Below are 25,502 nucleotides of genomic sequence, written 5' to 3'. Positions count from 1 at the left end.
GATAATGTGTGAGAGAGCAGAGGTCAAACGCCTTCTCTCGGAGTTCATCTCACACCTGCAGAGAGCTGATGAGCTGTGGTACTCAGACAGCTCCTTCTCCCTCGGAGGCCAAACAAAAGGGCATAATGGGGGCCAGCTTCTCAGAAGAGCTTAACTTCCGTTCAGGCGCCAGAATCAGAGCTCAGCCTCTCGGATGCACATTGAGTGCTGAACTCTTCCAGATATTTGGCCACAAGTGTCACACCGGGAGCTGCTGGCTGCAATTAGGTAGGTGTCTCAATGGGAGAGGGGCTTTTCTGAAAACCTGCCTGTAATGATGGGTGCAGAGTAGGGAATGCGTCGGACAGAGCGGGGACTTTCAGGGGTGTCTCCCACATGTCAGGTGAGTGCCTTAGCCACCAGGTCATAGAGGCATTCTCACATTCCTCTGTTGGAGCTGTTGCACTTTGCAGGTAGGGTACTCACCTGGACAGACTCAAGTTCCTTCTCTGATTCTGAGCAGTGTCTTTAACCCAGTCTCCCACTGACCAGGTAAGATCCCAAACCATTTGGCTACTGGCTAATCTGGTTGCTCACTCCTTTTGCCCAGACAGTCCACCCTCAACCTGAGAAACCTTCCCAACAAATTTTTTGTCAAGACCAATATATTTCTGCAAAAAGTTTCAGTTTTGACAAGTTGCCATTTTCCAGTGAAAACTCATTTCATTGAAACATTCCCAACCAGCTCGGGTTCTGCATCCTTGACAATCTACCACCAGGCTCTTTTGAAAATCTAGTCCTCTCAAGAGGATATTTATAAAGGGAAAAGTAGGAGGTAGGGGTTTAAACAGAGACAGAATGAGAGAAAATGTACCTGCAAAAATGCTGAGCGATTCCCCAGACCAAGTCACCTGTTAATTTCCAACACTGTCAGTGCTGACTGATCCCCTCACATCATCATAAACTAGCCACCAGTTTGCAAGAAAATAGACTCATGCTGACCGGTAAGTGGTTGAAGTGTGTAGGATTCCATTGCAATGTAAGTCACACATTGATTACTCACTGTCCCATTTTGATGAGTCCATTTGTGTCAATTAAAGAGAGGGTTTTATACCCATAATTGGCAACATTAAAGATCATCTAAAGCACCAAAATATAATAGTCCTTATTTTCCTGATATTGCCTGGGCAAAATTCAGGCTTGTCAGGTGATTTTAAAGTCAGAATTTTTATCAATTTGGCAGCTCAGTATCTCTTTTATTTCCAACCAAATGTGAGATCAAAGCATGACCTCCCACCAATGTAGAGAGAAGAAATCTCTATGGTGCATTTGAACAGATCCTCTGATGGAGTCTCCCATATCATTCCATTGAGAGGAAGATTGGAGTTTTCCTCCACCAGAGAAAGTCATGGGTAGGTCCACAGGGATCTGCAGGAGTCCAGGACAGCTGTGTGGGGGCTCTGTAGGAAGCCACAGAAAAGTTAACACAGCTCTGGGCTGTATCTCTTATGATCTGTACGATCTACGTGCCAAAACGGTTCAAACCACCTCTCCATGGTTTACCAATAAACTACTTTAAGTGTGTAACTTTTGCATGTTTGGACTGATACCCACAGACTTGACTTAGGTAACAGACATTTTACTTTTACCACCAAGTTTAAGTGTATATCGTACCCCTGGCCCATCATGTACAATGTAGATGTTTCTATTAATGCTAGAAATGGGTAGAAACTCAAAGTGCTGCCTTTTAAAAAAAAAACCCTACAACTTGCTGAAATATTCTAAAAAATCATTTCCCCTTTTTTTGGATCTGTACAATCTAAAGTGACACAAGAGTCTCTGTATTGCAGCCTCTCGCAGTCATATATAAAGTACATCTGGACACAGCATTTGAAGATCCATCTTCCAGAGGCAGCACACAAAGCAAATGACATCATAAAATAATACTCTGATTGGAATTCTAGATAGGATTTAAATGGTAGACATGCTCTGAATCCTTTGCAGGGAACGCAAGACCTCCATCAAAGACAAGCCTAATTTCATCCAGGATCTGTATAATGCACACCATGAAAACAAGAAAAGGCAGCCTTTTACAGAGCAGGAGCAACAACAGTAAATAAAAGTTACAACGAATGCTTCATTTTCAGATCCTTCTAAGCTAAGGGCGTTACACGCATTCTGTAGAGAAGACTGAATTCCTGTTTTAATTATGATCTGGGGGTTGAGGTCTAAATTTAGGGCCAGCTGCTACCATTGAAACACAGCAGAGCTCCCAGTGATGTCAGCAGGAAGTTTGCACAAAGATCAAGGGCAGACAATGACCTTTCTGGCACAACTAAATGACATGATGCTGAAGCCAACAACATGGTACTGAACACACTAGTTATTAACAATACCTGCCCCTGCGTGATTTTTTCAACAAGCCTCAAAATCAAACTTGAACTAAGGAAACTTATTCCCTAAAGATCAAAACAAAACATATCACAGGTCTTGTCAAAAGTTTCCCTTGGCCCAAAATGAATTTGAACAAACCCCCCCTCTGGTTTGAATTTTGTACGTGACCCTGAAACCAAGCGAAGGTCATGGCATTTCAGGTTTTTCAATGGAAGCTGCACACCACTTTATTGGGGATTCCCCTTCTTACAGCAGTGCCAGTACTTCATTTGCAAGTGCGTCGCAGACAGGGACCCCCTTTTGGTGCTGTGTTTGTATAGCACCTAGTGAATGGGGTCTGGTCTGTGGCTGGGGCTCCCCAGTGCTATGGAACTACAAATAAGTAATACAGGTATAATAGCCTCTGACTTCATCTGAACACTAACTACCCTTGGAAAATAGCAGTGAGCTCCAATACGGAGGTTTTTAACCTGTTGTTCTGCTGAAAGGTGCTAATGGCTGTCAATCAGCGGGGCCTTAGATCCAATCACAAGCCTCATTAAAGCCAAATGGTTTGGGATCTTACCTGGGCAATGGGAGACTGGGGTAAAGATACTGCTTGGAACTTGAGTCTGTCCAGGTGAGTACCCTACCTGCAAAGTGCAACAGCTCCAACAGAGGAGTGTGAGAATGCCTCTATGACCTGGTGGCTAAGGCACTCACCTGACATGTGGGAGACACCCCTGAAAGTCCCCGCTCTGTCCGACGCACTCCCTGCTCTGCATCCATCATTACAGGCGGGTTTTGGGCAGGGGAGCAGTAAATAAGTAAGAATATACCTCATTCAGCATGGATTTCTCACCCTAGTGGAAACAACCCTGCCAGGCCCCGAATACTCCTGAACTACCCAGGCCAAAGAGGAAGACAGAGCACTTGGCAGTGTGAAGTGCAGCACCCCAGCTGGGAAGCACTGTCCTCCAGGAGGAGTTATCCCTGTGTGGTGAGGGATAAACCTGGAGGAGTTCTGCAGGGACTGGGTGATTGCTTGTTCTGGAAGAGGCCGGGTTAATGTGTCTCAGTTGGTGGCATACGAATGGTGATTAAACTGGAGTGTGACTGGGCAATTTTGCTAGGCACAATGCTTCCTGTGGTCCAGGCTGTTGGGTTTGCTGAGTTGTGGAGTATTGGTAGGGTGAAATTGCCTGGGACCGGGAGATCTGTACTAGGGGTCATGCAGAGTTGATGCAAACTACAGAGACAAACAAAAACAACAGAAGCATGAATTTTAAATAACTGTATTAATACTGACATAATCCACACTCAGAGAAAAGCTTTACATAGCTATCTAAGATGGACCCCACTGCTGGAGTATCACCACCTTTGAGGTATCCAGACACACAACACCTCTGGGGGGCAGGGAAATGTTGTTAAACCTCCATTTGACTGACATTTCAAGTGATTTGCTCAAGGTCCCACAGGAAGTCTGTGGCAAAGCAGGAAATTGAACCCCGGGTTTCCTGAGAGCCCAGCTAGCATGTGAAGGACTGTTCCGTCCTCCTCACTTATGTCCCTGACTCCAGAGCAACTGTTCCACTCTATCCCCCACTGGTCTTCTTGGTGACAGCCAATGGCGAAGAGTTTCCAGAGTATTTGAACAGCAAGTATCAGGAGATGTCACCAACTTTGCAATATAGATATAAAATAAACCTAGAACAAGAACTGTACAACTGGGGCAAGACCAATCTGATACGCCAGGTTTACATGTTTACCAGGTTACTAATAACAAAATAAGTAAAAAAACCCCCATCGTTTAGAAAAATATGTTTTTTTTTTAACACTGCAATATCCCTTTAACAGGTGGCATTTATGTTGGTATCTTGGCTACTTGTATCCGAGCAGTCTGAGCCTACATCTGTACTCGCATCTGCGCTGTCAGCCCCAGTCTGATCTTTGGCAAAGTTGATGAAAACCTAAAAGTTTAAAGGAAAATATTTGTTATGTGACAAACCTAAAAGAAGAAGTCAAGAAATGGACAAAAAAATGCCTTCCCCCGCCCCCCCAATGGACCATAGCCCTGGGAGGGAGGGATTCTGTGCTTGGGATGGGATTTCCAAAAGGGGTCTGAGAGAGCTAGGTCCCAAATGGGATTGGGGCACTTACGTGTCTTGGGCTGCTTTGCAAAGCCCAGCTTTACTGCATATTTTATATATATGCATGTATACCTATACAGACATCTACCTATATATTTAGATGTGTGTACACACCCTATCCGTATACACACAGCTACATTATATACACACCTCCCTCCATTATACACCCACACCCTATTACACACATCCACACACACAATTCGCTCTCAGAATAGGATCTGGGATTGCAGGGTAATAGATTTGCTTCCAGATCCTTTCACTTTGCACTACTCTGGTGGCACAAAGGGGCTGGACATCTGCCCTATCAGATCAGTTAAGGATTTGCCTGTCACAGGGGAATCCCCAGGTGGCATAAAAACAAGATAGCTCCACTGCACCCCACACCACCGGGACTAAAAGTGGGTCACCTTGGGGGCACGAATGCAGAGCCTAGTGCTCCAACTAGCCCCTGCCAATGGGATGGTCCTTGCAGGCATAACTCAAAGTAGCCCTTAGACTTGAGATCTTCCTACAATATTTGTATACTGGTGAAAAAAGTTTTGAAGTGAAAATGGAGGGAACGTAACTATGGAACTGCGTCACAAATAATCATAAACAAAATGAGTATTACAGCAGAATCTAGAAGCCCCAACTGAGATTCAGGACCGATTATATAAATATATATATAGAGGCAGATCTTTGGCTGGCATATGTTGACATAACTTCACTGAAGTGTCCATGGAGCTATGGCAACCTACATCAGCTGAAGATCTAGTTCATGCTAAGAAAAGAGCAGCCATAAAGAGCTGGCAGTCTAAACAGACAAGCAAAAGCTGGGAGAAAGGAATAATATCATCCGCGTTTTACCAATAGGGAAATGAGGCACACAGAGAGAGGGAATAACTTCCGAAGTCAGTGGCAGGGCCAGATACTGAAGCCACAGCTTCTGACTGCCAATCTGGGACCCTCCCCACAAGACCACCCTTCAGCTCTGAAAAATGTGGGTTGAAATTCTGCCTTCATTTACACCTGTATATCAACAGCACTGCACCAGCATGACTGAGGGCAGACTATGTCCTTTGGGCCATGTTTTCACACAACTTTGCTTGTGCATTTTTCCAGCACTACTATATGCATCTGGAGACAGAAGTGCTAGAAAATGTGCGTGCAGGTGCGTGCACTCAAAAGGTGAGCGGAATGAAACCCCTTTCGATATGTGGTCCAATGTGCCTGGTAATCAGTTTACATCTGAAACATATGCTGACTGTCTTACCTCCTCTAGAGTGGTTTGACTCACTGAGAAGTGCCTGATTTTGAAGGCAATTTTGTTGGTTTCCAGAAGATCAAATATGTTTCCTACTCCTCCTGCGGAGACAGGCACGTGATATTCTACCGTATTGAGATGCCGGTCCTGTGGGAACAAGAGCAGTGTGATAAAATCAAGGTGCTGCAGGCTGTAAAAGGTTAACAGATCCCAGCAGGTCATACAGCTGCTTGGGTGCAACATAGAAAGGTAGGGGAAGCTGACTCAAAATGGAATTAAGCGGGAGGATGCGTCTTCTCCCTTTCTGACTCACTCAACTGAGAAAAGCCTATGGGCAATGATTGCCTAGTGCAGCGGTTCTCAAACTTTATTACACTGCGACCCCATTCTGACAAGAAAAATTACTGCATGACTCCAGTGCCCTGGGTTACTCAGAATAGTTAGTATTTGAAATAAAAAAATGGTTCCGCCCCTCCACTGCCTTCTCTAAAGCTGCAGTTTAGGGTTTCAGCCCCATCACCAACCCCAGAGCTCTGGGCTGCGTCTTTCTGCCCTGGTGACTCCATCCAAATGGGGTCACAACCCAGTTTGGGGTCACAACCCACACTTTGAGGACCGCTGGCCTCATGTGTTTCCAGTTTGTGGTACTCTTTGGCGGTGAATAAACAAGCCCTGAGGAACGGGCCTTAGGAAGATAGGGGTCTGGAGCTTTATTTCCCTTCCCTGGCTGTCAGCTGCCAGCTGACAGGCTAGTTAGTCCACTCTGTAATATCTCAGTGAAGACTGAGAAAGCTGGAGAAGAAATTTCTTGCATGGGAAATATTGTTGTGCAACAAATATCAGGTATTTTCTGGAATCTATCTGAGGATCCAACTAAAACTTCTATTATCTTAGGCTTTTGGGGAAGACTAAAGTGCATGACGGACTAGGGTCTTCAGGGAAGATGTGGTATTTCCAATTTGTAGTTTGGATGAATGACTTTGAAAGTTGGGGTTAAGCTAAGGGTTGGCTGGTCCTGCTTCAACACTGTGTTACTCCACTTTGATGCCAATGTAATTCTATTACCAGAGGCACTGAGTAATCCCAGCTCCCTCTGAAAACAAGTGGAGCTAGACTGCTACAGCCTTCTATAGCACTGACAATAATGGGATTACTCAAGTGAGTCTGGAGTTGCCGGATTAGACTCCTCTCTTGCATACTCACAGTCACCATTTGGCTGTGTTTTTAAAGCCACCTAGGAAATCTGGATGCTCTAATTCCACTAAAATTAATTGGACCTCGGTGTCCAAACCCTTTTGTCAGCTCTGTAAATCCGAGCCTTGCCTCTGCTTTGGAAGAGAGAGTTGGGTGTGCAATTCCGTTATGCTCTGAGAGCATAATGCTCTGGGCAGCTATTGCTGAGTCAAAGCTGTGGTCAGAAGAAGCTTACAAGATACCCATTGTGAATATAACAAGTTTGAGATGGGATCCCGTTCTCAGCTCCCCCAGCATCTGGTCTGATCTATCCTGCTTACCTTCAGGCATGTATTTGGAAAGTGGGACTGCATTAACTCTGTCAGAGCCTCCGTGCTGACCGCGCTGCTCATCAAGTGCATCTTCACGGTGAATCCTCTTCCGAACCTAGAAAGGAAAGCAGAATGAATGCTGCACAGCAGGTACGGAACCTACACAAGAGAGTCAAGTAGCCTTGCTGGGAGCTCTTGTGAAACAAATCCAGCCCCGGAATATCTCCAATGAGATCACCAGCATCATACTAGGAATAAATCTGGATCAGTAATCCAGTCAGGGTGATCATTAATAAGCCATGAAGTTCATCACCATCATGTGTTTTTAATTTCTATATTAAAGTCGACCAAGTTATTGTATCATCTGGGTAGAGGCACATGCCTCTCAAACACTGAACAAAATCTTCATGGAGGCTGAACATGTATTACTGAGCAAGCTGGTTGAGAATTTCTTAATGAAATATTTTTTCATTGGCAAGTGTTGATTTGTAGAACCCTCTCAGGTCCTGGGTGGGAAAGGGAGAAAGGGCTTCCAACCATCCCCAGAGAAACCAAGCGGCTAGAGCACTCACTTGGGATGGGGGTGACCCTGATTCAAGTCTCTGATCGGGCTGTTGTGGAACAGGCACTTGACTTTGGCTAGTCTGGGCTGGGTCTCTCAGACATGATGAAAAGCTTTGGGTTTGTTCAGCTGCAGAATGAAACCCAGTGCCAAAACCCTGACATTCGTCATAAAACAGAACTCTTGTTTGCCAGCCAGGCCCTCACCATTATTTATCACAGAGTCCCAGAAACAAAAAGCAGAAAGGCTTTCAGTGCCGTCCATGGTTTGTTCACTATGTGCTAATACCCTGAGTACACACAGTGAGATCCTCAGCTGACGTAAACCAGCATACTTCAGTTGCCTTCAGTGAAGCGCCACTGCTTTACATTAGCTGGGCATCTGGCTCTAAATGCAATATAGTGAAAGGAGAGAAGATACATTTTACTGACCTGCTCTTAATATGCTGCAAAGAGCCAAGGCACTGGAAACGTCCATTCACCATAATAGCCAGCCTGGTACAGAGAGCTTCACATTCTTCCATGCTGAAAAGCAAACAGAGAAACTCTATACCCGGAGTGGCCAAACTGTGACTCGTTTTATAGTTAAAGTGCAGCTCACAGAGCCCCTCCTCCTGCTGCTTCCCAAAATTCTCCACCTACCAGACTGAGTGGTGGGGAGCTCAAGACCTCTGCCTTGCAAGGGTGGTGATGTAATGGCTTCTGTACTGTGAGGAGGTGGGATCTCAGGGCTTCAGCCTGGCGGGGTGCACCTCCCATGGCTCGGGGCTTCAGCAGGAGTGGGGCTGAAGCCCCAAGCCAGAGCAAGTGCCTTCCATGGGGCAGAAGCCCCAAGCCCCGACAGGTGCGCCCTGGCTCTTGAACTTCTGAAGACTGTCATATGCAGCTTGGAAGATCAGTAAGCTTGGCCACTCATGCTCTATAGAGTCACTGAATGGGAATAAAAGACATTCCAATGGCCAGAGCATTAATGGTTTCCTATGAGCTACACAGGACATTAACCTGTAACTCATCATCTTAATCACCTCAAATCTCTAGCTGGCTCCTATTCCACTAAGATAAGGAGGGCCCAGGACCGTATTTAAGGGCGTTAAATACCTTCGAGGATTTGGGCCAAGGATCCATTCAATGCAGACCAATCACACATTTCCAGGAAGTGCTGAACACTTCCTGGAAGATTTTCCTGGATTTTCATATTGCATGTTATTGCAGGTAGATGTTACTAAAGATGGGCTCAAGCAGCATAATCTAGATCCAGATACATCTGCTGCTGCTGTGATTCAGCTGTGATTCATCTCCACCCTCTGTTTGTCAGAAGGTGGAGATGGATGGCAGGAGAGAGATCACTTGATCATTACCTGTTAGGGTCACTCCCTCTGGGGCACCTGGCATTGGCACTGTCGGTAGACAGGATACTGGGCTGGATGGGGACCTTTGGACTGACCCAGTATGGCCACTCTTATGTTCTTATGATTCAGTCCATTATACAGACTTGGAAAACTTGAAACTGGAAGTGTGTTTAAATTTCAGTGCCCCCAAAATTCTAGGGTGTTCCAATGTGTGGTTTTAGTTTGGGCTTAATAAAGCATAATGGCAGCCAGTAAACTCTACCTGTGGGAAGTGAGTATCACTGAACATTGGTTCTGTACTTCCTCAGAGATGATTTTCCAAAGGTGTCGTTTAGCATTAGGATCCATTCCAGAGCTTGGTTCATCCTTTAAAAAATAGAAATCCCCCCCATAGATTGTAAGATTAAATACTAAAGAAAATGTCATTTCTGTTCATGTCCATATCTGCTCTCTGTTTAGAATTGTCATTACCGACACTACAAATACCAGTACAACCACTTCACTCTTATATGGCACGTTTGGTCTGTATTATTTATATGTATGACAGTAGTGCCTAGGATGGGACCCCCTTGTACCAGGCATTGTACAAACACAGACTAAGAGGAAGTCTCTTCTCCAAAGAGCTTACAAACTAAACAAACACAGAGGGGAAATGACTTGTCCAAATTCACACAGAAGGCTTGTGGTACAGCCCTCTCCACTGCTAAGGACCTTATCTGAACATTAAACTAATTTACAAACCCTTCGGCTGCCCAGAGGATTTGGAAACCCACTTCCCATTAATTTCAAATCAATTAATTTGAAAACCTCACCCTTACTTTTCCCAGAACAAAACTGACTCTGAGGTGCCACAGATAAACCTCCTCTGTTCTATTTCACACTTCTATAAATAACACTAACTTATTAATAAATTGTAGCTCTGATCCAAACAGGAGGTAATACCAGACTGCACTTTGTCTCCACACCCATCTGTCTTCTGGGTAATATCGACTTCATTTGTGGACAAACAAGTTTTCTGTCTTCAGGTTTCCACAGACAATAAGCTACAGATGACTAACAGTATGTTCTGCCCCACCTCATTCATCAACAAAATTACCAGCCAGCTTCCTATTGTAGAATGGTTATTGTTGGTGACGATGTATTATACGAAGCAGAAAGAAAACAGCTTTTTGTTCAGAAAGCAACTTGTGCTCCTTTTCTTCCTTTTTATTGAGATTTTATAGGTAAAAAGAGAAGCTAAACTTAGAAGGAATTATCTAAATTTAGGGGTGGCTCTTCAGAGGGTGTAAATCAGAGCTGTGCTCATCTGGCCCGGTGTTTGGAAAACTGATCTCCAAGTATTGCAGAATTTACAACAGAGGTGGCAGGGTGGTCTGGTTCTTTGTGGGGTTGGTTTCTGTAGTTTAAAAGATTTACATTGCCTATGGTGTGACTGAATGAATGTGATATGAATGGAGTCTGAAAGATCATCCTGTCTTGGTTTTCCCCCCTTCTCTGTTATGTTTATTTATGCTGAAACATTTCCTTTTCTTTCCTATGAGCCCAAAGAGTGCTGACACGTGGGAATAAGGTTGGTTGCCTTAACAACAATGAGGCAGAAAAGACTGAGGCTAATTGCACTGATTTAATCCTGAAAGGCCAGGTGAGGATTGTTGAGGAAAGCAGAGCATGAGGCCAACAGGAGCAGGAGAAGGGCCAGATAAAAACAATTGCTTAGGTGGTATGGGGGTAATTTAAACATTGGCCACTTCTGGATGCTGGGTTAAATAAACTTAGTGTGCAAGGGCTATCTCTTGGAGAACTGCAAGCTGAAAAGCCTGACTGGGAAATCTGAATTGCGACTTTGGGTGTGCATGTAAGGAATGTTGTGTGTGCGTCCTTTCCCAGGTCAGGAAAGGGTGACTAAAACTTATGGGTATCCCTCAAGAGAGAAACATCTGTGACTCTTACATCAAAGCCAGACCGACTGCTTGAGGCATCTCTTTGACAACAGCAAATGGCAGTTTGCACAAAGAGAACATTTCAGTTATGATGCTACTTCAGAGCAAAACTCCAGTATAATGTAAGAAGAAAATGTTAAGCTACATTTAGGTGAAACATTCTAATATCCTCCACGTGGCAAGAAATATATGCTTTCTAGATTGTGTCTTAAAGAGACACTACTGTTCTGGTTCTGTTTTTCACTCCATGGCAGTTTAGGGCCGCTAGTACAAGCTATCTGCTCCTTTCATCCCATTCTTGCTATACCATGGAGGGCATGATCTCATCTTAAATCTGAAATGGAAGTTGTAGAGAGACAATAAGTATGGAATAGAGTGATAGCATTTTCAGTTCCTTTCCCTTTTAGAGCAATAGGTAGACACAATATAGTACCTGTGAAGGAGCACGCATGCAAAGCCTCTGGATTTCTCTCTACTGCTGCTCTATTGAAGTAGGGGCATTTCAGACATGTACAGTCAGGAGGATAATGATCTCTGTATACAGCATTGGTTAGACCAGGGGTTCTCAAACTTGGGCTGGGGCTTCTTCAGGGTAAGTCTCTGGCAGGCCGCAAGACGCTTTTGTTTACCTGAGCGTCTGCAGGTATGGACACTCGCAGTTCCCACTGGCCATGATTCGCCATTCCCAGCCAATGGGAGCTGTGGGAAGTAGTGTCCTGGACCACGCCACTTCCTGTAGCTCTCATTGGCTGGGAATGGCAAACCACGGCCAGTGGGAGCTGCAGTGGCCGTACCTGTGGACGGTCAGGTAAACAAAGCATCTCACGGCCCGACAGTGGCTTACCCTGAAGAAGCCATGGCCCAAGTTTGAGAACCCCAGGTTTAGACCATGCCTGGAATACTTCATACAGTTCTGGTGTCCACATTTTTAAAAAGCTATTGGAAAATTGGAGAGGGTACAGAGAAGAGCCACAAAATAATTTGAAGACAGGAACAAAGAATACCTTCGAGTGAGAGACTTAAAACGCTCCATCTGTTTAGCTTATCAAAAAGAAGATTGAGAGGTGACTTGATTACACTATATAAGTACCCTCCTGAGGAGAATAAAGTGGGAACTAAAGTGCTCTTTAATCTATCTGAGAAAAGTATAACAAGAACCAATGGCTGGAAGGTAAAAAACAGATCAGTTCAAATGAGAAATAAGACACAAATTTGTCAGTGACCATTGGAACTACCAAGGGAAGTGGTGGATTTTCCATCTCTTGATGTCTTCAAATGAAGACCTGATGCCTTTCCAGAAGAAATGCTTAAGTCAAACACAACTTATTGGGCTCAGTACAGGGGTAACTGGGTGAAATCTCATGCCCTTTGTTATATATGTTGACCTGTGACCCCTGACCGGATCCTACAGAAGTTATGAGGCAAGCGTGAGAGAGAGAGAGAGAGAGATATATATATATTGACTGGATAGCATAGTGGTTAAGAGCGCTGCCCTTTGATACAAGAGACCGGGGTTCAAATCCCTGTTGGTACCCAACTTTCCAGTAGGGGGTCCTTGGGCAAAAGACCCCCTAACTCTTCACCTGCCTACCTCAAATATGAGAGTGACATGAACTAGGAGAGTCATGCCGGCTTGGACGTCGCCCGGATTAACAAGGTCTGCACCAGATGCTGAGGAACCAGGACAATCTGACGATAAGTGGGCTACTGGAACAAACCATTCATGGACGAGACAAGAGAACCTGGAATTGATGGAATGCTACCACAACAGTAGACCTAATGAGAGGGGATGTATGAGGGGACTATAGATGGACAAAAGACCTACATCCACACTTACTGAGAAACAGCTGGTTACCCAACGCTTCAATGTAGTAAAGAGGGAAGCTGCTTTCACAGCTTGAGATAGACCAACTCCACATTACATCCCAGACTCAAGAAGACCTGGAAAAACAAGAGGATGTGCAGCCCACACCTGAAGCTGAAACTTCACTGCCACTCCCTCCATTGCAGAGCACAGCAGCTGATATGAGGCATAAGATCATGGAGAAACTAGCTACAGTCAACCTGAGACTATTACCAAGGCTCAGTGGAGAGCTACCATCAGATAGTAGTTAGAAGATGCCAATACAGCCCTCAGTACATCCTACTACCACCATAACAACCAACACTGTAATACGCTACAGCTCTGTGTAATCCTGGAGATGCCTGCTACACGATCAAGAAGAACAACAGTATGTACCCACCTGGAAAATGAGGTGGGATAAGATCAGTGAGTAGAGAGAAGTTAGTCAGCTGGTGGACTACAGAAGGTGTAGAGATTAAGGATAAGCTTGGCTACTAAGAAAAAAATACAAGGGCCGGACTCCATCTGAGCCTAGAGACTGCTAAACAAGGCTCACAGCACTGGCTAACCAGCTAAGGAGGCACACTAGAAAGCAGCGAGCCAAAAAAGTAAGGGCGTGTTCTCCAAAGAACCATCCAAGTGTACTCCAACTGCACTGCACAACACAATAGCAGCAGAAACTGAACAGTATCGGGAAGAACATAGGGGAGAAAGAGAGACTCATAACACCAGTGCAAAGTTGCTGCAGGACCTAGAACAGAGCACAGCAATCCCAGAACAGAACTAGTCACATCAATATCGAAGACATCCAGCAGCAGGGGCAAAACATGAAGAGCTGACCAGACATGATCCATACCTAACTGGCTAAGAACTAACAGCAGTGCACGAACGCCTAGCAGCAGGCTCCTACCAAACTGGCTAACACAAGGAAGGACAGTCGATCATGAAGACCCCTGCAAGGAACAGAACTGGCAATAACCTGCCTCCCACAACATGGAAAGTCCTTCAGGCATCATAGCAGCCAAGCTACAGGATCATAGGGGCCAGCTATGAGGCACAGCTCGAAGGCATGGAATAACACCAGTTGCTCATAGATAGAGCAGTCGCTCAAGGTCTAGACAGACAATTGAGCACGCCTGGATTGAACTACAGGAAAGCCTAGACTCATGCCCGCACACGTGGATCTTGGTGAATGTCTGGTGCTAACAAAGCAACAGGACACTAAGGACCGTCCTCAAAACTCAGTGGACATGGAGTCAACCTCAAGGCGCTTGCACAAGTGGCCATCAAGTGCAGCCTACCAAGGTGGCCTGTCCTCTTGCTGTCTGCATAGCTTAAACCCCTCAGCAGGTAAATCAGAGGACTGGATACGGGTACAGGTTCAGGAGTGGAACTACCATCACCATCTTCTCTACATGGATGACATTAAGGCTGTAGCTACAGATGAACGAGACATCGACTCGCTAATCCACCTGATTCGGATCTACAGTGAGGATATCGGGATGTGTGCATTCGACTGGAGAAGTGTGGCGGAGGTATGAAGAGAGGGAAGGTAGTCAAGACTCGATGGGGTGGAACTCCAGCGGGCCACATAGCAGACATACAGACCAGCTACAAGTACCGTTGTGGGTCCACAGTCACATGAACCAGATAAGGAGCGCAAGAGAAACAGCAACATCCAAGTATCACAAATAAGAAGGTCTTGAAGAGCCAGCTCAGTGGAAAAACACGATCCACGCCATCAACAGATACGCCCTGCCAGTCATCAGATACCCTGCGGTATACGTGAGCTGCCAAAGGAGGACATGGAGGCTGCCGATGTGAAGACCAGAAGCTCCTCCAATGCACGGAGGTTTCACACCAAAGTCCAACACCCAGAGACTGTATACCAGCCGGAAAGAAGGTGGGCGGGCTGGTGAGTGTCAAAGCCCTGTCCGGCAAACCCGGAACATCAGGAGTACAATCAGTAAGATGGCCCCAACGATAGCTGCGACGAGGCTGGCGCAGCGCAGCACATAGGAGAACCAAGCGAAGAGTGCCATGGCAAACAAGACCCTGCATGGATGTACCATGACAGATAGCTGAGTGGCTGACATTGGAAATCCTACAGTGGTCTGGAAAGGGCTGGACTAAAAACAGCACTGAGCACTGATCATAGCAGCACAGGAACAGCACTGAGCACCAGATCCATGAAGCAGGGGTCTACCACACTAGAGAGGACCCAAGGTGCAGACTGTGCAGAGAGCTCAGAGACAGCCAACACATAGTGGCAGGATGGTAAGATGCAGGCAGGAATAGCATACACTGACGGCACAACCAAGTGGCGCATTGTGTACAGGAACATCTGCACAGCGTAGACTAGACCCCTCCAAGACACAATGGGAATTCACAGAAGGTTGTGCAGAATAGCAGGCTAAGATTCTGTGGGACTTCCAGATCCAGAACGACAGGCAGGTACGGGGCCAATCAACCAGATCGTGGTAATAGAACAGGAAGAAGCACCAGCGGTGGTGATAGATATAGCAGTGCCAATGACAGCAACATCAGGAAGAGGAATGATGAAGCTGGAGAAGTACCAGGGCCGCAAGAGGAACTAGAGAGATGTGAAAGTGAAGGCCAAAGTGGTCCAGTGATGGTAGGCAGCACTCGACTGTGACTCCTAAGCTGGGGTGAGTGCTCCAACAGACCCAGAACAACATCAGAGCTCTCTGTCCAGAAGAGTGCAGTGCTAGGAACAGCTAAGATCTGCACAGAACCTCAAACTCCCAGGCCTCTGGTAGACGGACCCGAGGTGAGAAACACATACCACCCATAGGGGTGAGAGGGGAATTTTTTTTTTTTTATAAAAAATATTGCACGTAATAAAATTGCTTTTATTAGTTATGAGTGACCTAGGATTATAAGATTTAGCAATGAATGCATTATAATACACAAGTGCACAGCAAAGAACAAATTAATGGAATGCTAATAAACTTCTAGGAGATTTTTAGTATGTGTAACCATGAAGTTAACTTCATTAATATACAGGAAATGCTGGGAAAAGGTATTAATGCAAAAAGCTATGTCAACAATCATAACACCAGTTATGGTTTCCTGGACAACCACAAATGGACCAAAGGCCATAAAATGATCTAACCATGGTCATGGGACATGTGTGGGTGTTCAGGGGAAGAAGATCTGAGATATCAAATAAGGTGTAAATCCAACCTTTAATTGGGATCATCAGAATGACAGCATAAGTGACAGCCAAAACCGTCATCACCACTTATGGTGACCTCCACTTACTTTTCTTTCCATCTTCACTTCTAATGACCTCCATAAGGTTGCAAGTATGCACAATGCAGTGAACCACTTTACTGTACTTATACATATTGATTTTTCTATCATTTCACTTATATTTGTCTGTACTAACTAAAGTCCAAAGTTTCTGTGTGTGCTTCACCAATCTTCAACTCAGCAACATTTCTTATGTAGCTGCTGAGTAAAAGAACCTGCTATGAGCGACTGATGCAATTTGCACTCTATACTTATCCAAGGCTACATACAGGAGGTCAGAATAGATGATAAAATAGTCCCTTCTGGTCTTAAAACCTACGGATCTTTTCATCCCAAAATTTCTGATTTCTTACCAGCAATAGAATTGATGGATTACCAATGAGGGCCAGAGCAGTCGATAACTTTCTGTTAGTGCCATAGCTGCACATTGAGGTGACTCTGTCTTTGTACGGCATCAGATTAAGTTTATAAAGAAGTTGACGTACAATCTGTGGGAACAAATAATAATAATAATAATAAAAACTTGGTTTACACTGAGAATTAGACCAACCATAGAATATCTGGAACAAGTATGTATTTGCCAACAATTCAGGACCCAATCCTCAATAGGTGCAAATTAGTGTAGCTCCAATGACTTCAACAGAGCTACACCGATTTACATCAGGTAGGGATCTAGTCCGCAGTCTCTAGCAGTTCAGATACTATAATTAAATGTCCTTTGAAATAGCATATTGCTGCCAGATTGGGCTTCACTCCAGAGAAGTCTTTGAAGTGTGGAGACTTGGTTTGAAATGCCTGTTAAAATACATAGGAGTTCAACGATTTCACAAAGACCCCTTGGGATAAATACATCGGGGACACAACCTTGACTAATCCCTCTTACAAATCCCAGCTTCCCTTCTTCATTTAGGACTTGAACTAGTGAACACTCGCTATTGATGCCAATGGGAGTCCTTGCACAGATGACTACGTAGGGAGAGTTTTAACAGCACTGCTCAGTTCTAAGTCAGTTCCATACCACGTCCCCGTGTTATGAAACAGTCAAGTTCTGTGACCATCCCATATGCGTCTAGCCACAAATCAAGGGAGTCCCAGGCTGGAAATTCATGATTGTCACCCGCATTGTTTGTTATTACACATAATGACCTGGATCAAGACCACTGAAGTTAATGCAAAGACTCTCCCTGACTTGACTGGGTTCCAAGGGAGCTGCTCAGTCACATGGGTCTACTCACTCCTTTAATCTGTTTCTCTGGGATGCCGTGTAGCCGAGCATAGTAATACATGTGCTCTTCCACCGTCAGCAAGTCATCCAAGGCATCTTCTTGAGGGCAGTAGCCAAAGAGCGACCAATGGGTGTCATCAATGTCACTCAGGGATCTGGATCAGGAAAGGTGAACAGACATTTTATAAACCCTTCATAAGTCTCCTACACGCTCTGTTAAACAGGAAGGAAAGGGGGAAATGTAGCCCTCATCAGGGCAGGAATGCGTTTAGTTCATGATATGAAGTCCTGTGCAGATCTGCTGATGTTCTTAGCTCTTAAAAGAAAGGATTGTGTGTCTCACACTGAGTAGTACCTCACACTGCTCATCTGTCCGGGGCCAGTTTCCAGCGGCCTTACTCATATTTAAGGCTAAGATTTAGTCATGGGTATTTTTAGTAAAAGTCACGGACAGGTCACAGGTAATAAACAAAAATTCACAGACTGTGACTTGTCTGTGACTTTTACTATCAATACCTGTGACAAGAAATCTCTGCTCTGAGGGGCTCCTGCTCCAGCTGTGGAGGCTGACTCCCCCAGTGGCCTGTTGCTCCAAGACCCCCAGAGACTGTTCTCCTGACAGCCTCCAGGGCCACTACTGTGGCCGCCCCCAGGACCACTGCTGCTCCAGCAGTCCCCGGGGTCTTTGCTCTGGCCACCCAAAGGACCGCTGCTTGGGTGATCCCCAGGGCCAGCTGCCTAGGGCCGCCTGAGCAGCAGCCAGTGCGGCTGGCCCCGAGGACTGCCTGAGCGGCTGGTCGTGGGGCCACCCCAGCAGTGGCTAGTGCAACTGACCCCTGGGCAGCCCTGCAGCTGCGGAAGCTACAGAGGTCACAAAAAGTCTCGGAATCCATGACTGTCTGTGACCTCTGTGACAGAATCGCAGCCTTACTCATGTCTAGTAGCACTTTACTCCATCTAGTAGCACTGATTTCAGTGGGACCATTTGTGGAATGTGATATTATTCAACAAGAGAAAGGGTGACAGAATCAGGTTCTTGATGACTAAGGGCCAGATTCTGATCTCACAGTGGTGTAAACCAGGAGAAACTCCATTGACACCAGTGGAGTTGCACCAGCATAAAAATTTGTCAGTGAAATGAGACTGAAGACCCGAGGAAGTAAATATAGTATTTTAAAATGGCTCAATTTTCTACTTTTTATTAAGTCTAACTCTTTTTAATTTGCTTTGTTGATCCTTCCGAGCTGGGGTAAACGACAAATTTTTTTCTAGATAGCCTTGTTGATACATCACTTCCATACCCAGTTTGATCCCGGACTCTCAGTCTTCCACTGGTAGCCCCAATGTCTCCTGTTAGCATTTTAAAGATAGTTGTCTTTCCGGCGCCGTTCACGCCAAGCAGCCCGAAACACTGGTTATGAGACAGAAAGAGAGACATTTAGCATGCTGCATTTAATGCTAAAGTATTGCTATGCAGTGAGTGCTCAATGCGCCTTGTCACTTCTCCTCCCCTAGCCCTTGAGCAAAACAGATTATGGAAAAGGCTCAGGCAGTCAAAGTGCATATAAATATTATAATGGTGATTGTTTATTGGGCAGTGTACTGCAGTGCGTATTAGTCTCCTCTGTTTAATATAGTAGGAAATAATGGATGGGTCTTTAATACTATCATTCCTTTTATTGCAAAGTGCATTTTCATATGTAGGCCATGTGAAGGATCAAATCCTGGTCATCTTACTCTTGCAATCCCCTGCTGCTGCAGCTTCACTGTTATTGGTACCTGCACTAGCCAGATTAAAGCTAGCTCAATATGTCTACATGTGCTTCAAATTATACCTCCTACAGCAGTGTAGACAGACCCACAGTAAGACATAGTCACTGTACAGACACTTAGTACCATTCATAGGACCTGGTCCTGCAGACACAGACAGATGGGAGAGGAAGCAAAGGTATAGAGGGAGAGAGAGTAAAATACATAAATGACTGTTATGAGTCTAACTTCCACTGACTTTCCATGGGATTTAGGGTGTATCTGCCATTTATGCCTTTGAAAATCTTCCCCACTGAGATCATAGACTAGATTTTCAAAAAGCATCAGCTTCCATTTAGCCAGGGTGCTAAGTCATTCTGAAAATCTGGCTGTTGGTGTCAAACTAGGATCTCAGCAATTCTGGCCTTGCCCGAGATCACTCAGCAGGCCAGTGGCAGAGACAGGAACAGAACCCAGGTCTCCTAGTCCCATCCATTGGACCACACTGCCTCTCCAGCTGCCCATCCCACTTTCCAAGCCCAATGCAGTCTGAATAAAGAGTCATGAGTACATTTCTAATGATAACTGTAAATCCATGACAACAAACCATCAATGATATAGACCCCATTGTGTTAGACGTTGTATAAACACACAGTTAAAAGACAGTCCCTGCTGTAGTTCATTCTCTAGAAAAGCATAGTTTCCCTCCCACCTTTCCTTTGTCTTGTCTATTTAAACCCTTTGAGGCAAGGACTGACTCACTCCATGTCCATGCTATATCTAGCACAAGGGAGTTCTGATTCCAGTTGGGGTCTCTGGGCTTTACTATAATACAAATAATCAGTGATACTCAACAGATGTAGGTGACAAATACCAGAAGGAAGAAAGGAAGGATGAGATACCAATAAAGCAAGTTATTGTCCAATAAGTAGTATCTCAGCTCACCGCTTACGTAGCTGCTGTCAGATGGTCTTCCTGAGTCTTAAGCAGGGATTGGGAAGACAATAAGGAAGTGGCTTGGAGGACATTTTCAGTTTCCTTTACTATAGGATAGGCTTCTGATTCCATAGCCTGCTTGCTTACCTCTCCTGCTGGAATTCCAATGCTGACATTTTTGACTGCCATGATCCTTCTGAGAGGAAGATGGTAGATCTTTGTGAGGCTCTGGAGTTGTACCACGTCGATATCTGTTTGGCCAGACTCAACCCGCTCCCTCTCAGCCTGAACATCTTTGTCTTCATCAGCTGCCTCCAGCAGAAGCGGTAGCCTGCCATGCACTTTGTCGAACAGGAATCTGAAGGAGTAGGAGACAGGTGATTTTACATTCCGGATCTGCGTGTGCAGAGGACTTAGTGTCTTTTCAGTAAAATTGAAATAAGATCCTATTATATGCTCTCATTATATTAATTCAAAACTCTCTGCTATTATTATTCCATGTACGAAGCTTAAAAACAAATGTTCTTTCTTTATGAAGCTTTTCCTTGTATTCAACAAATGCATTGTTTTTCGTGTCGGTCCTACATTGTGGCAGCTTTCAGTTTTGATGACAGTTTTTACCATTAGAATTTGGGGGGCAGCTCATGCATGAAGTGAACCCACATCAGCTTGGGCTCAAGATGCCACCGAATGTATTGAAAGGGCTCTGGATCTGCTGACCCCAGGGCCACTCTTCCTATCAACTCATCAATATCCCTTGGCACCGGAGACCTGAAATGGCAGCTCTTTGAGTTGCCTTTCCAACACAGAATGGATACAGTCAGCCAGGCCTGTTCTTTGAAATCAAACTCACAGGACTACGTGGGTACTGCAATAATGAATACCTCTCCCCTCCCAGGGACTGGAATTGTCCAGCACATGCAGAAGCAGGATAGGTAAGCCATTACCCACAATGCCCATAGAGAAGGAGGTGCAACAAAAAAATTAAGGGGCACACATTTCCATTAGCAAAGAGTCCTGTGGCATCTTATAGACTAACAGTCGTACTGGAGCATGAGCTTTCGTGGGTGAATACACACACGGCTACCCCTCTGATACTTGACACATTTCCATTAGTCATCACTATACCACAGGTAGATATGGGAACCGCCGGCAGAGAGAGCTTACGCTGGGTTTGCACAGCACCGTGTAAGTTTATGAAGCTATGCAAAATAATGATAATGGTGACAGTGTCAATGACTAAAGCACTGAGCTCTGTTTTAATCTACATTTGTTGTAGGAATGCAGATGTTACTTACTCTAATATACTAGACCAGACTTTCTGAATCATCCCGTCATGCATTAAGAGCCGAATTGCAAAGAATATAGTGCCCTGGATAAACATGCCAAGCAGCTTGGAGCTTATTCTGTCCATCTCAAAGGTTCTGTCAGGGTAATCCACTCCGTAGGCTTTTAAGAAGCCCATCAGTGCCTGGTGCTGAGACAATTCAATCAAGCCATATCCAAAGCAGAATTGTGGAGAGATTAGGAAAACATGCCTCAAGATTTCAGCGAGATTATGCAAGCCCTGAAAGAAGAGAAACACTAATGATCATTGTGACTTTACTCTTGGGACAGCATTGGGACTGACGCCTGTTTGGGCTTATTGGCGTACCTCACACCATGGATAAATCAACAGCAAAGAGCTCCGAAACTGTTTGTTTCACAATTGCAAGGAATTCAGGATGAGAAAGGCACTGGGAGTTGGCGCCTAACTCCCTTAGGTGATTTGGAAATGGCATCCAGTGATCCTACTTCCTGGTACAGATCCTTGGCTCTTATTCCAGCTACTTTGCACTGCTCAGGTAGCAGGCAGCTGCCGGAATGGTGCTCTGAGGCTGCACCTGGGAATTCTCCTGATGCAGGGAATGCCCAGGCGAGGGAAAGCTGAGTAAGCAGGTTGCAGACTGGTGTTCTTCATGATGCTGGGGTAGCTATCTAGCCGCACTAACCCTTGCTCCCCATCCATGGAGCCTCAGAGCTGTGGATCCATCCCACTGCATGCTGAATTGCAGGGCATCCCCATGAACCTCAAAGGGACACAAGTAGTACCCAAATCCTTGTTCTCGCTTTCTGTAGCACAAGCGCATCGGTTCTGCTTGGTCAAGCAGCTCCATGCCCATTGACAAGGAGACATGTTTGGCCCAGGGAATTGCTAATGCATGACAAACAGCCAAGCGTTGAGCCTAGCAGTGAAGAGCTATTGTATAATATTGTTATTAGCTAACACGAGCAGTGAAGACTGCTGAACATGACTGACATTACACATGGCACACTGGATATGCAACAAATTAGCATGGAAGGAGATCGTCTCCATACTGATGTGTCTAGAAAACTGCAAATGTCACAATCCAAGGGTTTGGTAAACAGGTATTGCCTGACAATGGGACAAGGGCTAATTCCTTTTTGTTTTTTAATTAAGAACTTGTTCTTGTAATAAGCAAACAAAAAAGCTTACATTTTAGCCAGGACGGATTCTCTAAGGCACAAGAGAAGCAGATCTATTAAAGACCAGTGATCCATTTTAGGGAAATATCAGTGCCTTCAAGGCACTTTTCCCTTTGCACAGACAGGAATCCATTGTAGAGAGCACTTGTTTCACAGTTAGATGAAAGAAAGCTCGTCTGATGGTTAAAGTGGCATGGTGTAGCCCTTGAGGCACTGAGTACTCAGCCTCAGTAATTTTCACTGGAGGAACTTAACTTCGAATACAACCATCTTTCCCAAAAATGTGGGCCCTCATTCATTCCCTGATCTCTCCCACGTGCATCTGGTTTCCACCCTCCAAGATGGCCACTCCCATCTGCCTCTCTCTCCACTCCTGGTTCCTAACCATGGGGTGGGGGGAGGTGGAGGCAAATTACATGGAGAAGAAAGAGTCTCACTTGCCCCATGTTTGGACAAAGGGAACCTCACCAGATCTCTAGAGTAATGTCCCCTACTTGACCTCCCTCAAAACCTTGAAAAACAATGGAAGTCCACGGGTATGATCCAAAACCCATTGAGATCAATGGAAAGACTCCCATTGAGTTCAATAGCCTTTGACTCAGGCCCCGACACGTGTTGCACTTGGAAACCACTCAGTTTTCTAAGAGTTAACACAGGGCTTCTCTACATGATGTATTGGTTAAAAGGGGATACGTTAGCATACACATGGAAACCGTCAGAGCAGGCCAGCAGCAGGGTCCACCCAGGCCAGTTAACGTGCAACACATTAGTGTGCACTAGAATTTAAACTCCATTGGTGAGAACTGATTCATCATGTAGACAAGGCTAAAGTATTAGTGAGCTCTTACCTGATCAGTAGCCTTTTCCTGGGCCAGCAGAAACACAACCGAGTGAGTAATGATGGTATTAATGCTAAAGGACAAGTTGATGCTGACATAAACTATGAAGGCCATTCCTGTTTCCTTGAAGATCCCAGCCAGCAAATACATCCATGAAAACGTTGCATATCTGTAGATCACCAGCAGCAGAGACAATATGAAAGTAATTTAAAGAATGGGGAAAACCGGCAACAAAATAATTCAGCTCAGGAACCTTTACACAGGAGGGTAGAGTCATTATAGTAATAATGATGCCTATTTCTCATGTAGCGCCTTTCCTCAGCAGATCTCTTCACCACCCGTTAACCTCACAACACTGCTCTGAGGCAGGGGAGAATCATTATCCCCATTTTACAGATGAGGCACAGTGACTTGCCCAAGGTCACAGAAGATGTCTATGGTGGACCAGGGACTTGAATTGTGGCCTCCCATAGCCTTGGTCAGTGCCCTAACCACCAGCCCATCCTTCCTTCCAGGCTGCCCTTGGAATTCAGTGTCTCAGGAAGTTGAAAGAGAAAAAAAAAAAGCTTTCTGGTGGAATTTGGGGGAAATGTTGATGACACATATTCATGGCAAATGAAAACCGTGCAACCACATTAGCTGAGGTCAAGATCTTGAAGACCTTGTAGTCCTGACCCAATTCAAATTAAAAATGAAAACTTTGAGGAAAGACTTATAGCCATCCGGGGCTCTTATCTCCCCATGCCTGTCTGCTTTTTTCAACCAGCTCTCGCTGTAACTCAGCCCTTCCTGACACCCAGTCTGGTTCTCAGGAAGTATTTCTCTGCCAAAGTTAGGATTACCTAACTCTGGCAGAGAAATACTTCCTGAGAACCAGACTAGGTGTCAGGAAGGGCTGAGTTACAGCGAGAGCTGGTTGAGAAAAGGGTTTTGTGAATTTTATCCTGATATCTTTTTTGGTTGAAATTTAAAAAATTTGAACAAGCTTGTTCAGAAAAAAACAGGGCAAAATTTATCTAAATTTTCCTGATTTTTTTTTTAAATTTGGGAATGTCACTGATAGTTTGACATTTGAATAGTTTCAGTCAGATGTAGTTACAACCTAGGCTGTGTCTGAGACCTTGAGAATATTGGGTTTTGGTGTTAGCTGTGAACATTTAGAGCTGCTTTTCAGGTAAAGTTTGTGTAAACAGGAAATAAGGACAACCATGCCTCATTCACCCCAGCCACGGTGTCTTAGGTCTCTGTAATCTTTACAGTTTAAGTTGCCTTTGGTTTGCCCCTGTCTAAAATGAGAGTAACAGTTCTTGCCTCATCTCTCCCAAGCCTTTTGAAGGCTCACTAGTTAACATTTACCAAGTGCCATCTCTCCAGTTCTGCCAAGAGAGAGGATTCCTAGTAGCAGTGATGGGAGAGTCGCACAGCTTTGGTCAGGACTCCAAACTCTAAGCAAATTTCCCCCCCATGGAGTCATCTTCAAGTAACTGAGCCACACACTTACCCGAACATCATCATCAAAAGAAATACAGCCACTAGGTTATTATCATTGAAGAAAGCAGGTATTTGGAAAGCTGAAATAACTCCTATTGAGAGGGCAACCGGGACCATAAAAAGAACCTGTGAAATGATATTAAAGAGTGTATCATAGTCAGAATAATTAATACTCTAATAGAGCTGCATGCAGCTTGTATGGGGGAGGGAATGACTCCAGGTCTCAATTTTGCCCTAGAGGTGCAGTAAGCTGTCCATCAGTGGGAGAGGAGAATACATTCTGTGAGGCTCTCTGGAGCATCCCAGCTTTGAACCCTAGGAAGTGTGGGCATGAAAGGCCTAGATCTGAAGGAGAAATGTCCCGGGCCTTTCTTATTATAGAATCACATTCTGCTGTTTACAATACTCTGTCAAGCTAGGGATCTACACAATAGCTGCCCCAAGTTGTCATAAACAGATAGCTAAGGGTTAATGTTTCTTTTACCTGTAAAGGGTTAACAAAGGGAACCAAACACCTGACAAGAGGACCAATCAGGAAACCGGATTTTTCAAAGCT

General features: G+C 45.0%; 1 protein-coding gene across 1 annotated transcript in view; it reads right to left on the bottom strand.

Moving 5' to 3' along the window:
* Nucleotides 1–3,671: 3,671 nt before the first annotated feature.
* Nucleotides 3,672–25,502, bottom strand: part of ABCA12 (ATP binding cassette subfamily A member 12) — a 142,703-nt gene continuing 120,872 nt past the window's right edge. Inside the window, exons 43-54 of the mRNA XM_032805314.2 lie at nt 24,957–25,072; nt 23,465–23,624; nt 21,428–21,696; nt 20,277–20,487; nt 18,746–18,855; nt 17,455–17,599; nt 16,573–16,707; nt 9,423–9,526; nt 8,244–8,336; nt 7,260–7,365; nt 5,755–5,892; nt 3,672–4,322 (exon numbers count right to left, since the gene is read on the bottom strand). Of these exons, the coding sequence (XP_032661205.1) occupies nt 4,203–4,322; nt 5,755–5,892; nt 7,260–7,365; nt 8,244–8,336; nt 9,423–9,526; nt 16,573–16,707; nt 17,455–17,599; nt 18,746–18,855; nt 20,277–20,487; nt 21,428–21,696; nt 23,465–23,624; nt 24,957–25,072 (1,707 nt within the window). The 3' untranslated portion in view covers nt 3,672–4,202. The remainder of the gene's footprint in view (nt 4,323–5,754; nt 5,893–7,259; nt 7,366–8,243; nt 8,337–9,422; nt 9,527–16,572; nt 16,708–17,454; nt 17,600–18,745; nt 18,856–20,276; nt 20,488–21,427; nt 21,697–23,464; nt 23,625–24,956; nt 25,073–25,502) is intronic.

This window comes from Chelonoidis abingdonii, chromosome 10 (genome assembly GCF_003597395.2).
Source record: "Chelonoidis abingdonii isolate Lonesome George chromosome 10, CheloAbing_2.0, whole genome shotgun sequence".
Taxonomy (NCBI): domain Eukaryota; kingdom Metazoa; phylum Chordata; order Testudines; family Testudinidae; genus Chelonoidis; species Chelonoidis abingdonii.
This window is presented reverse-complemented; position numbering and strand designations above follow the sequence as displayed.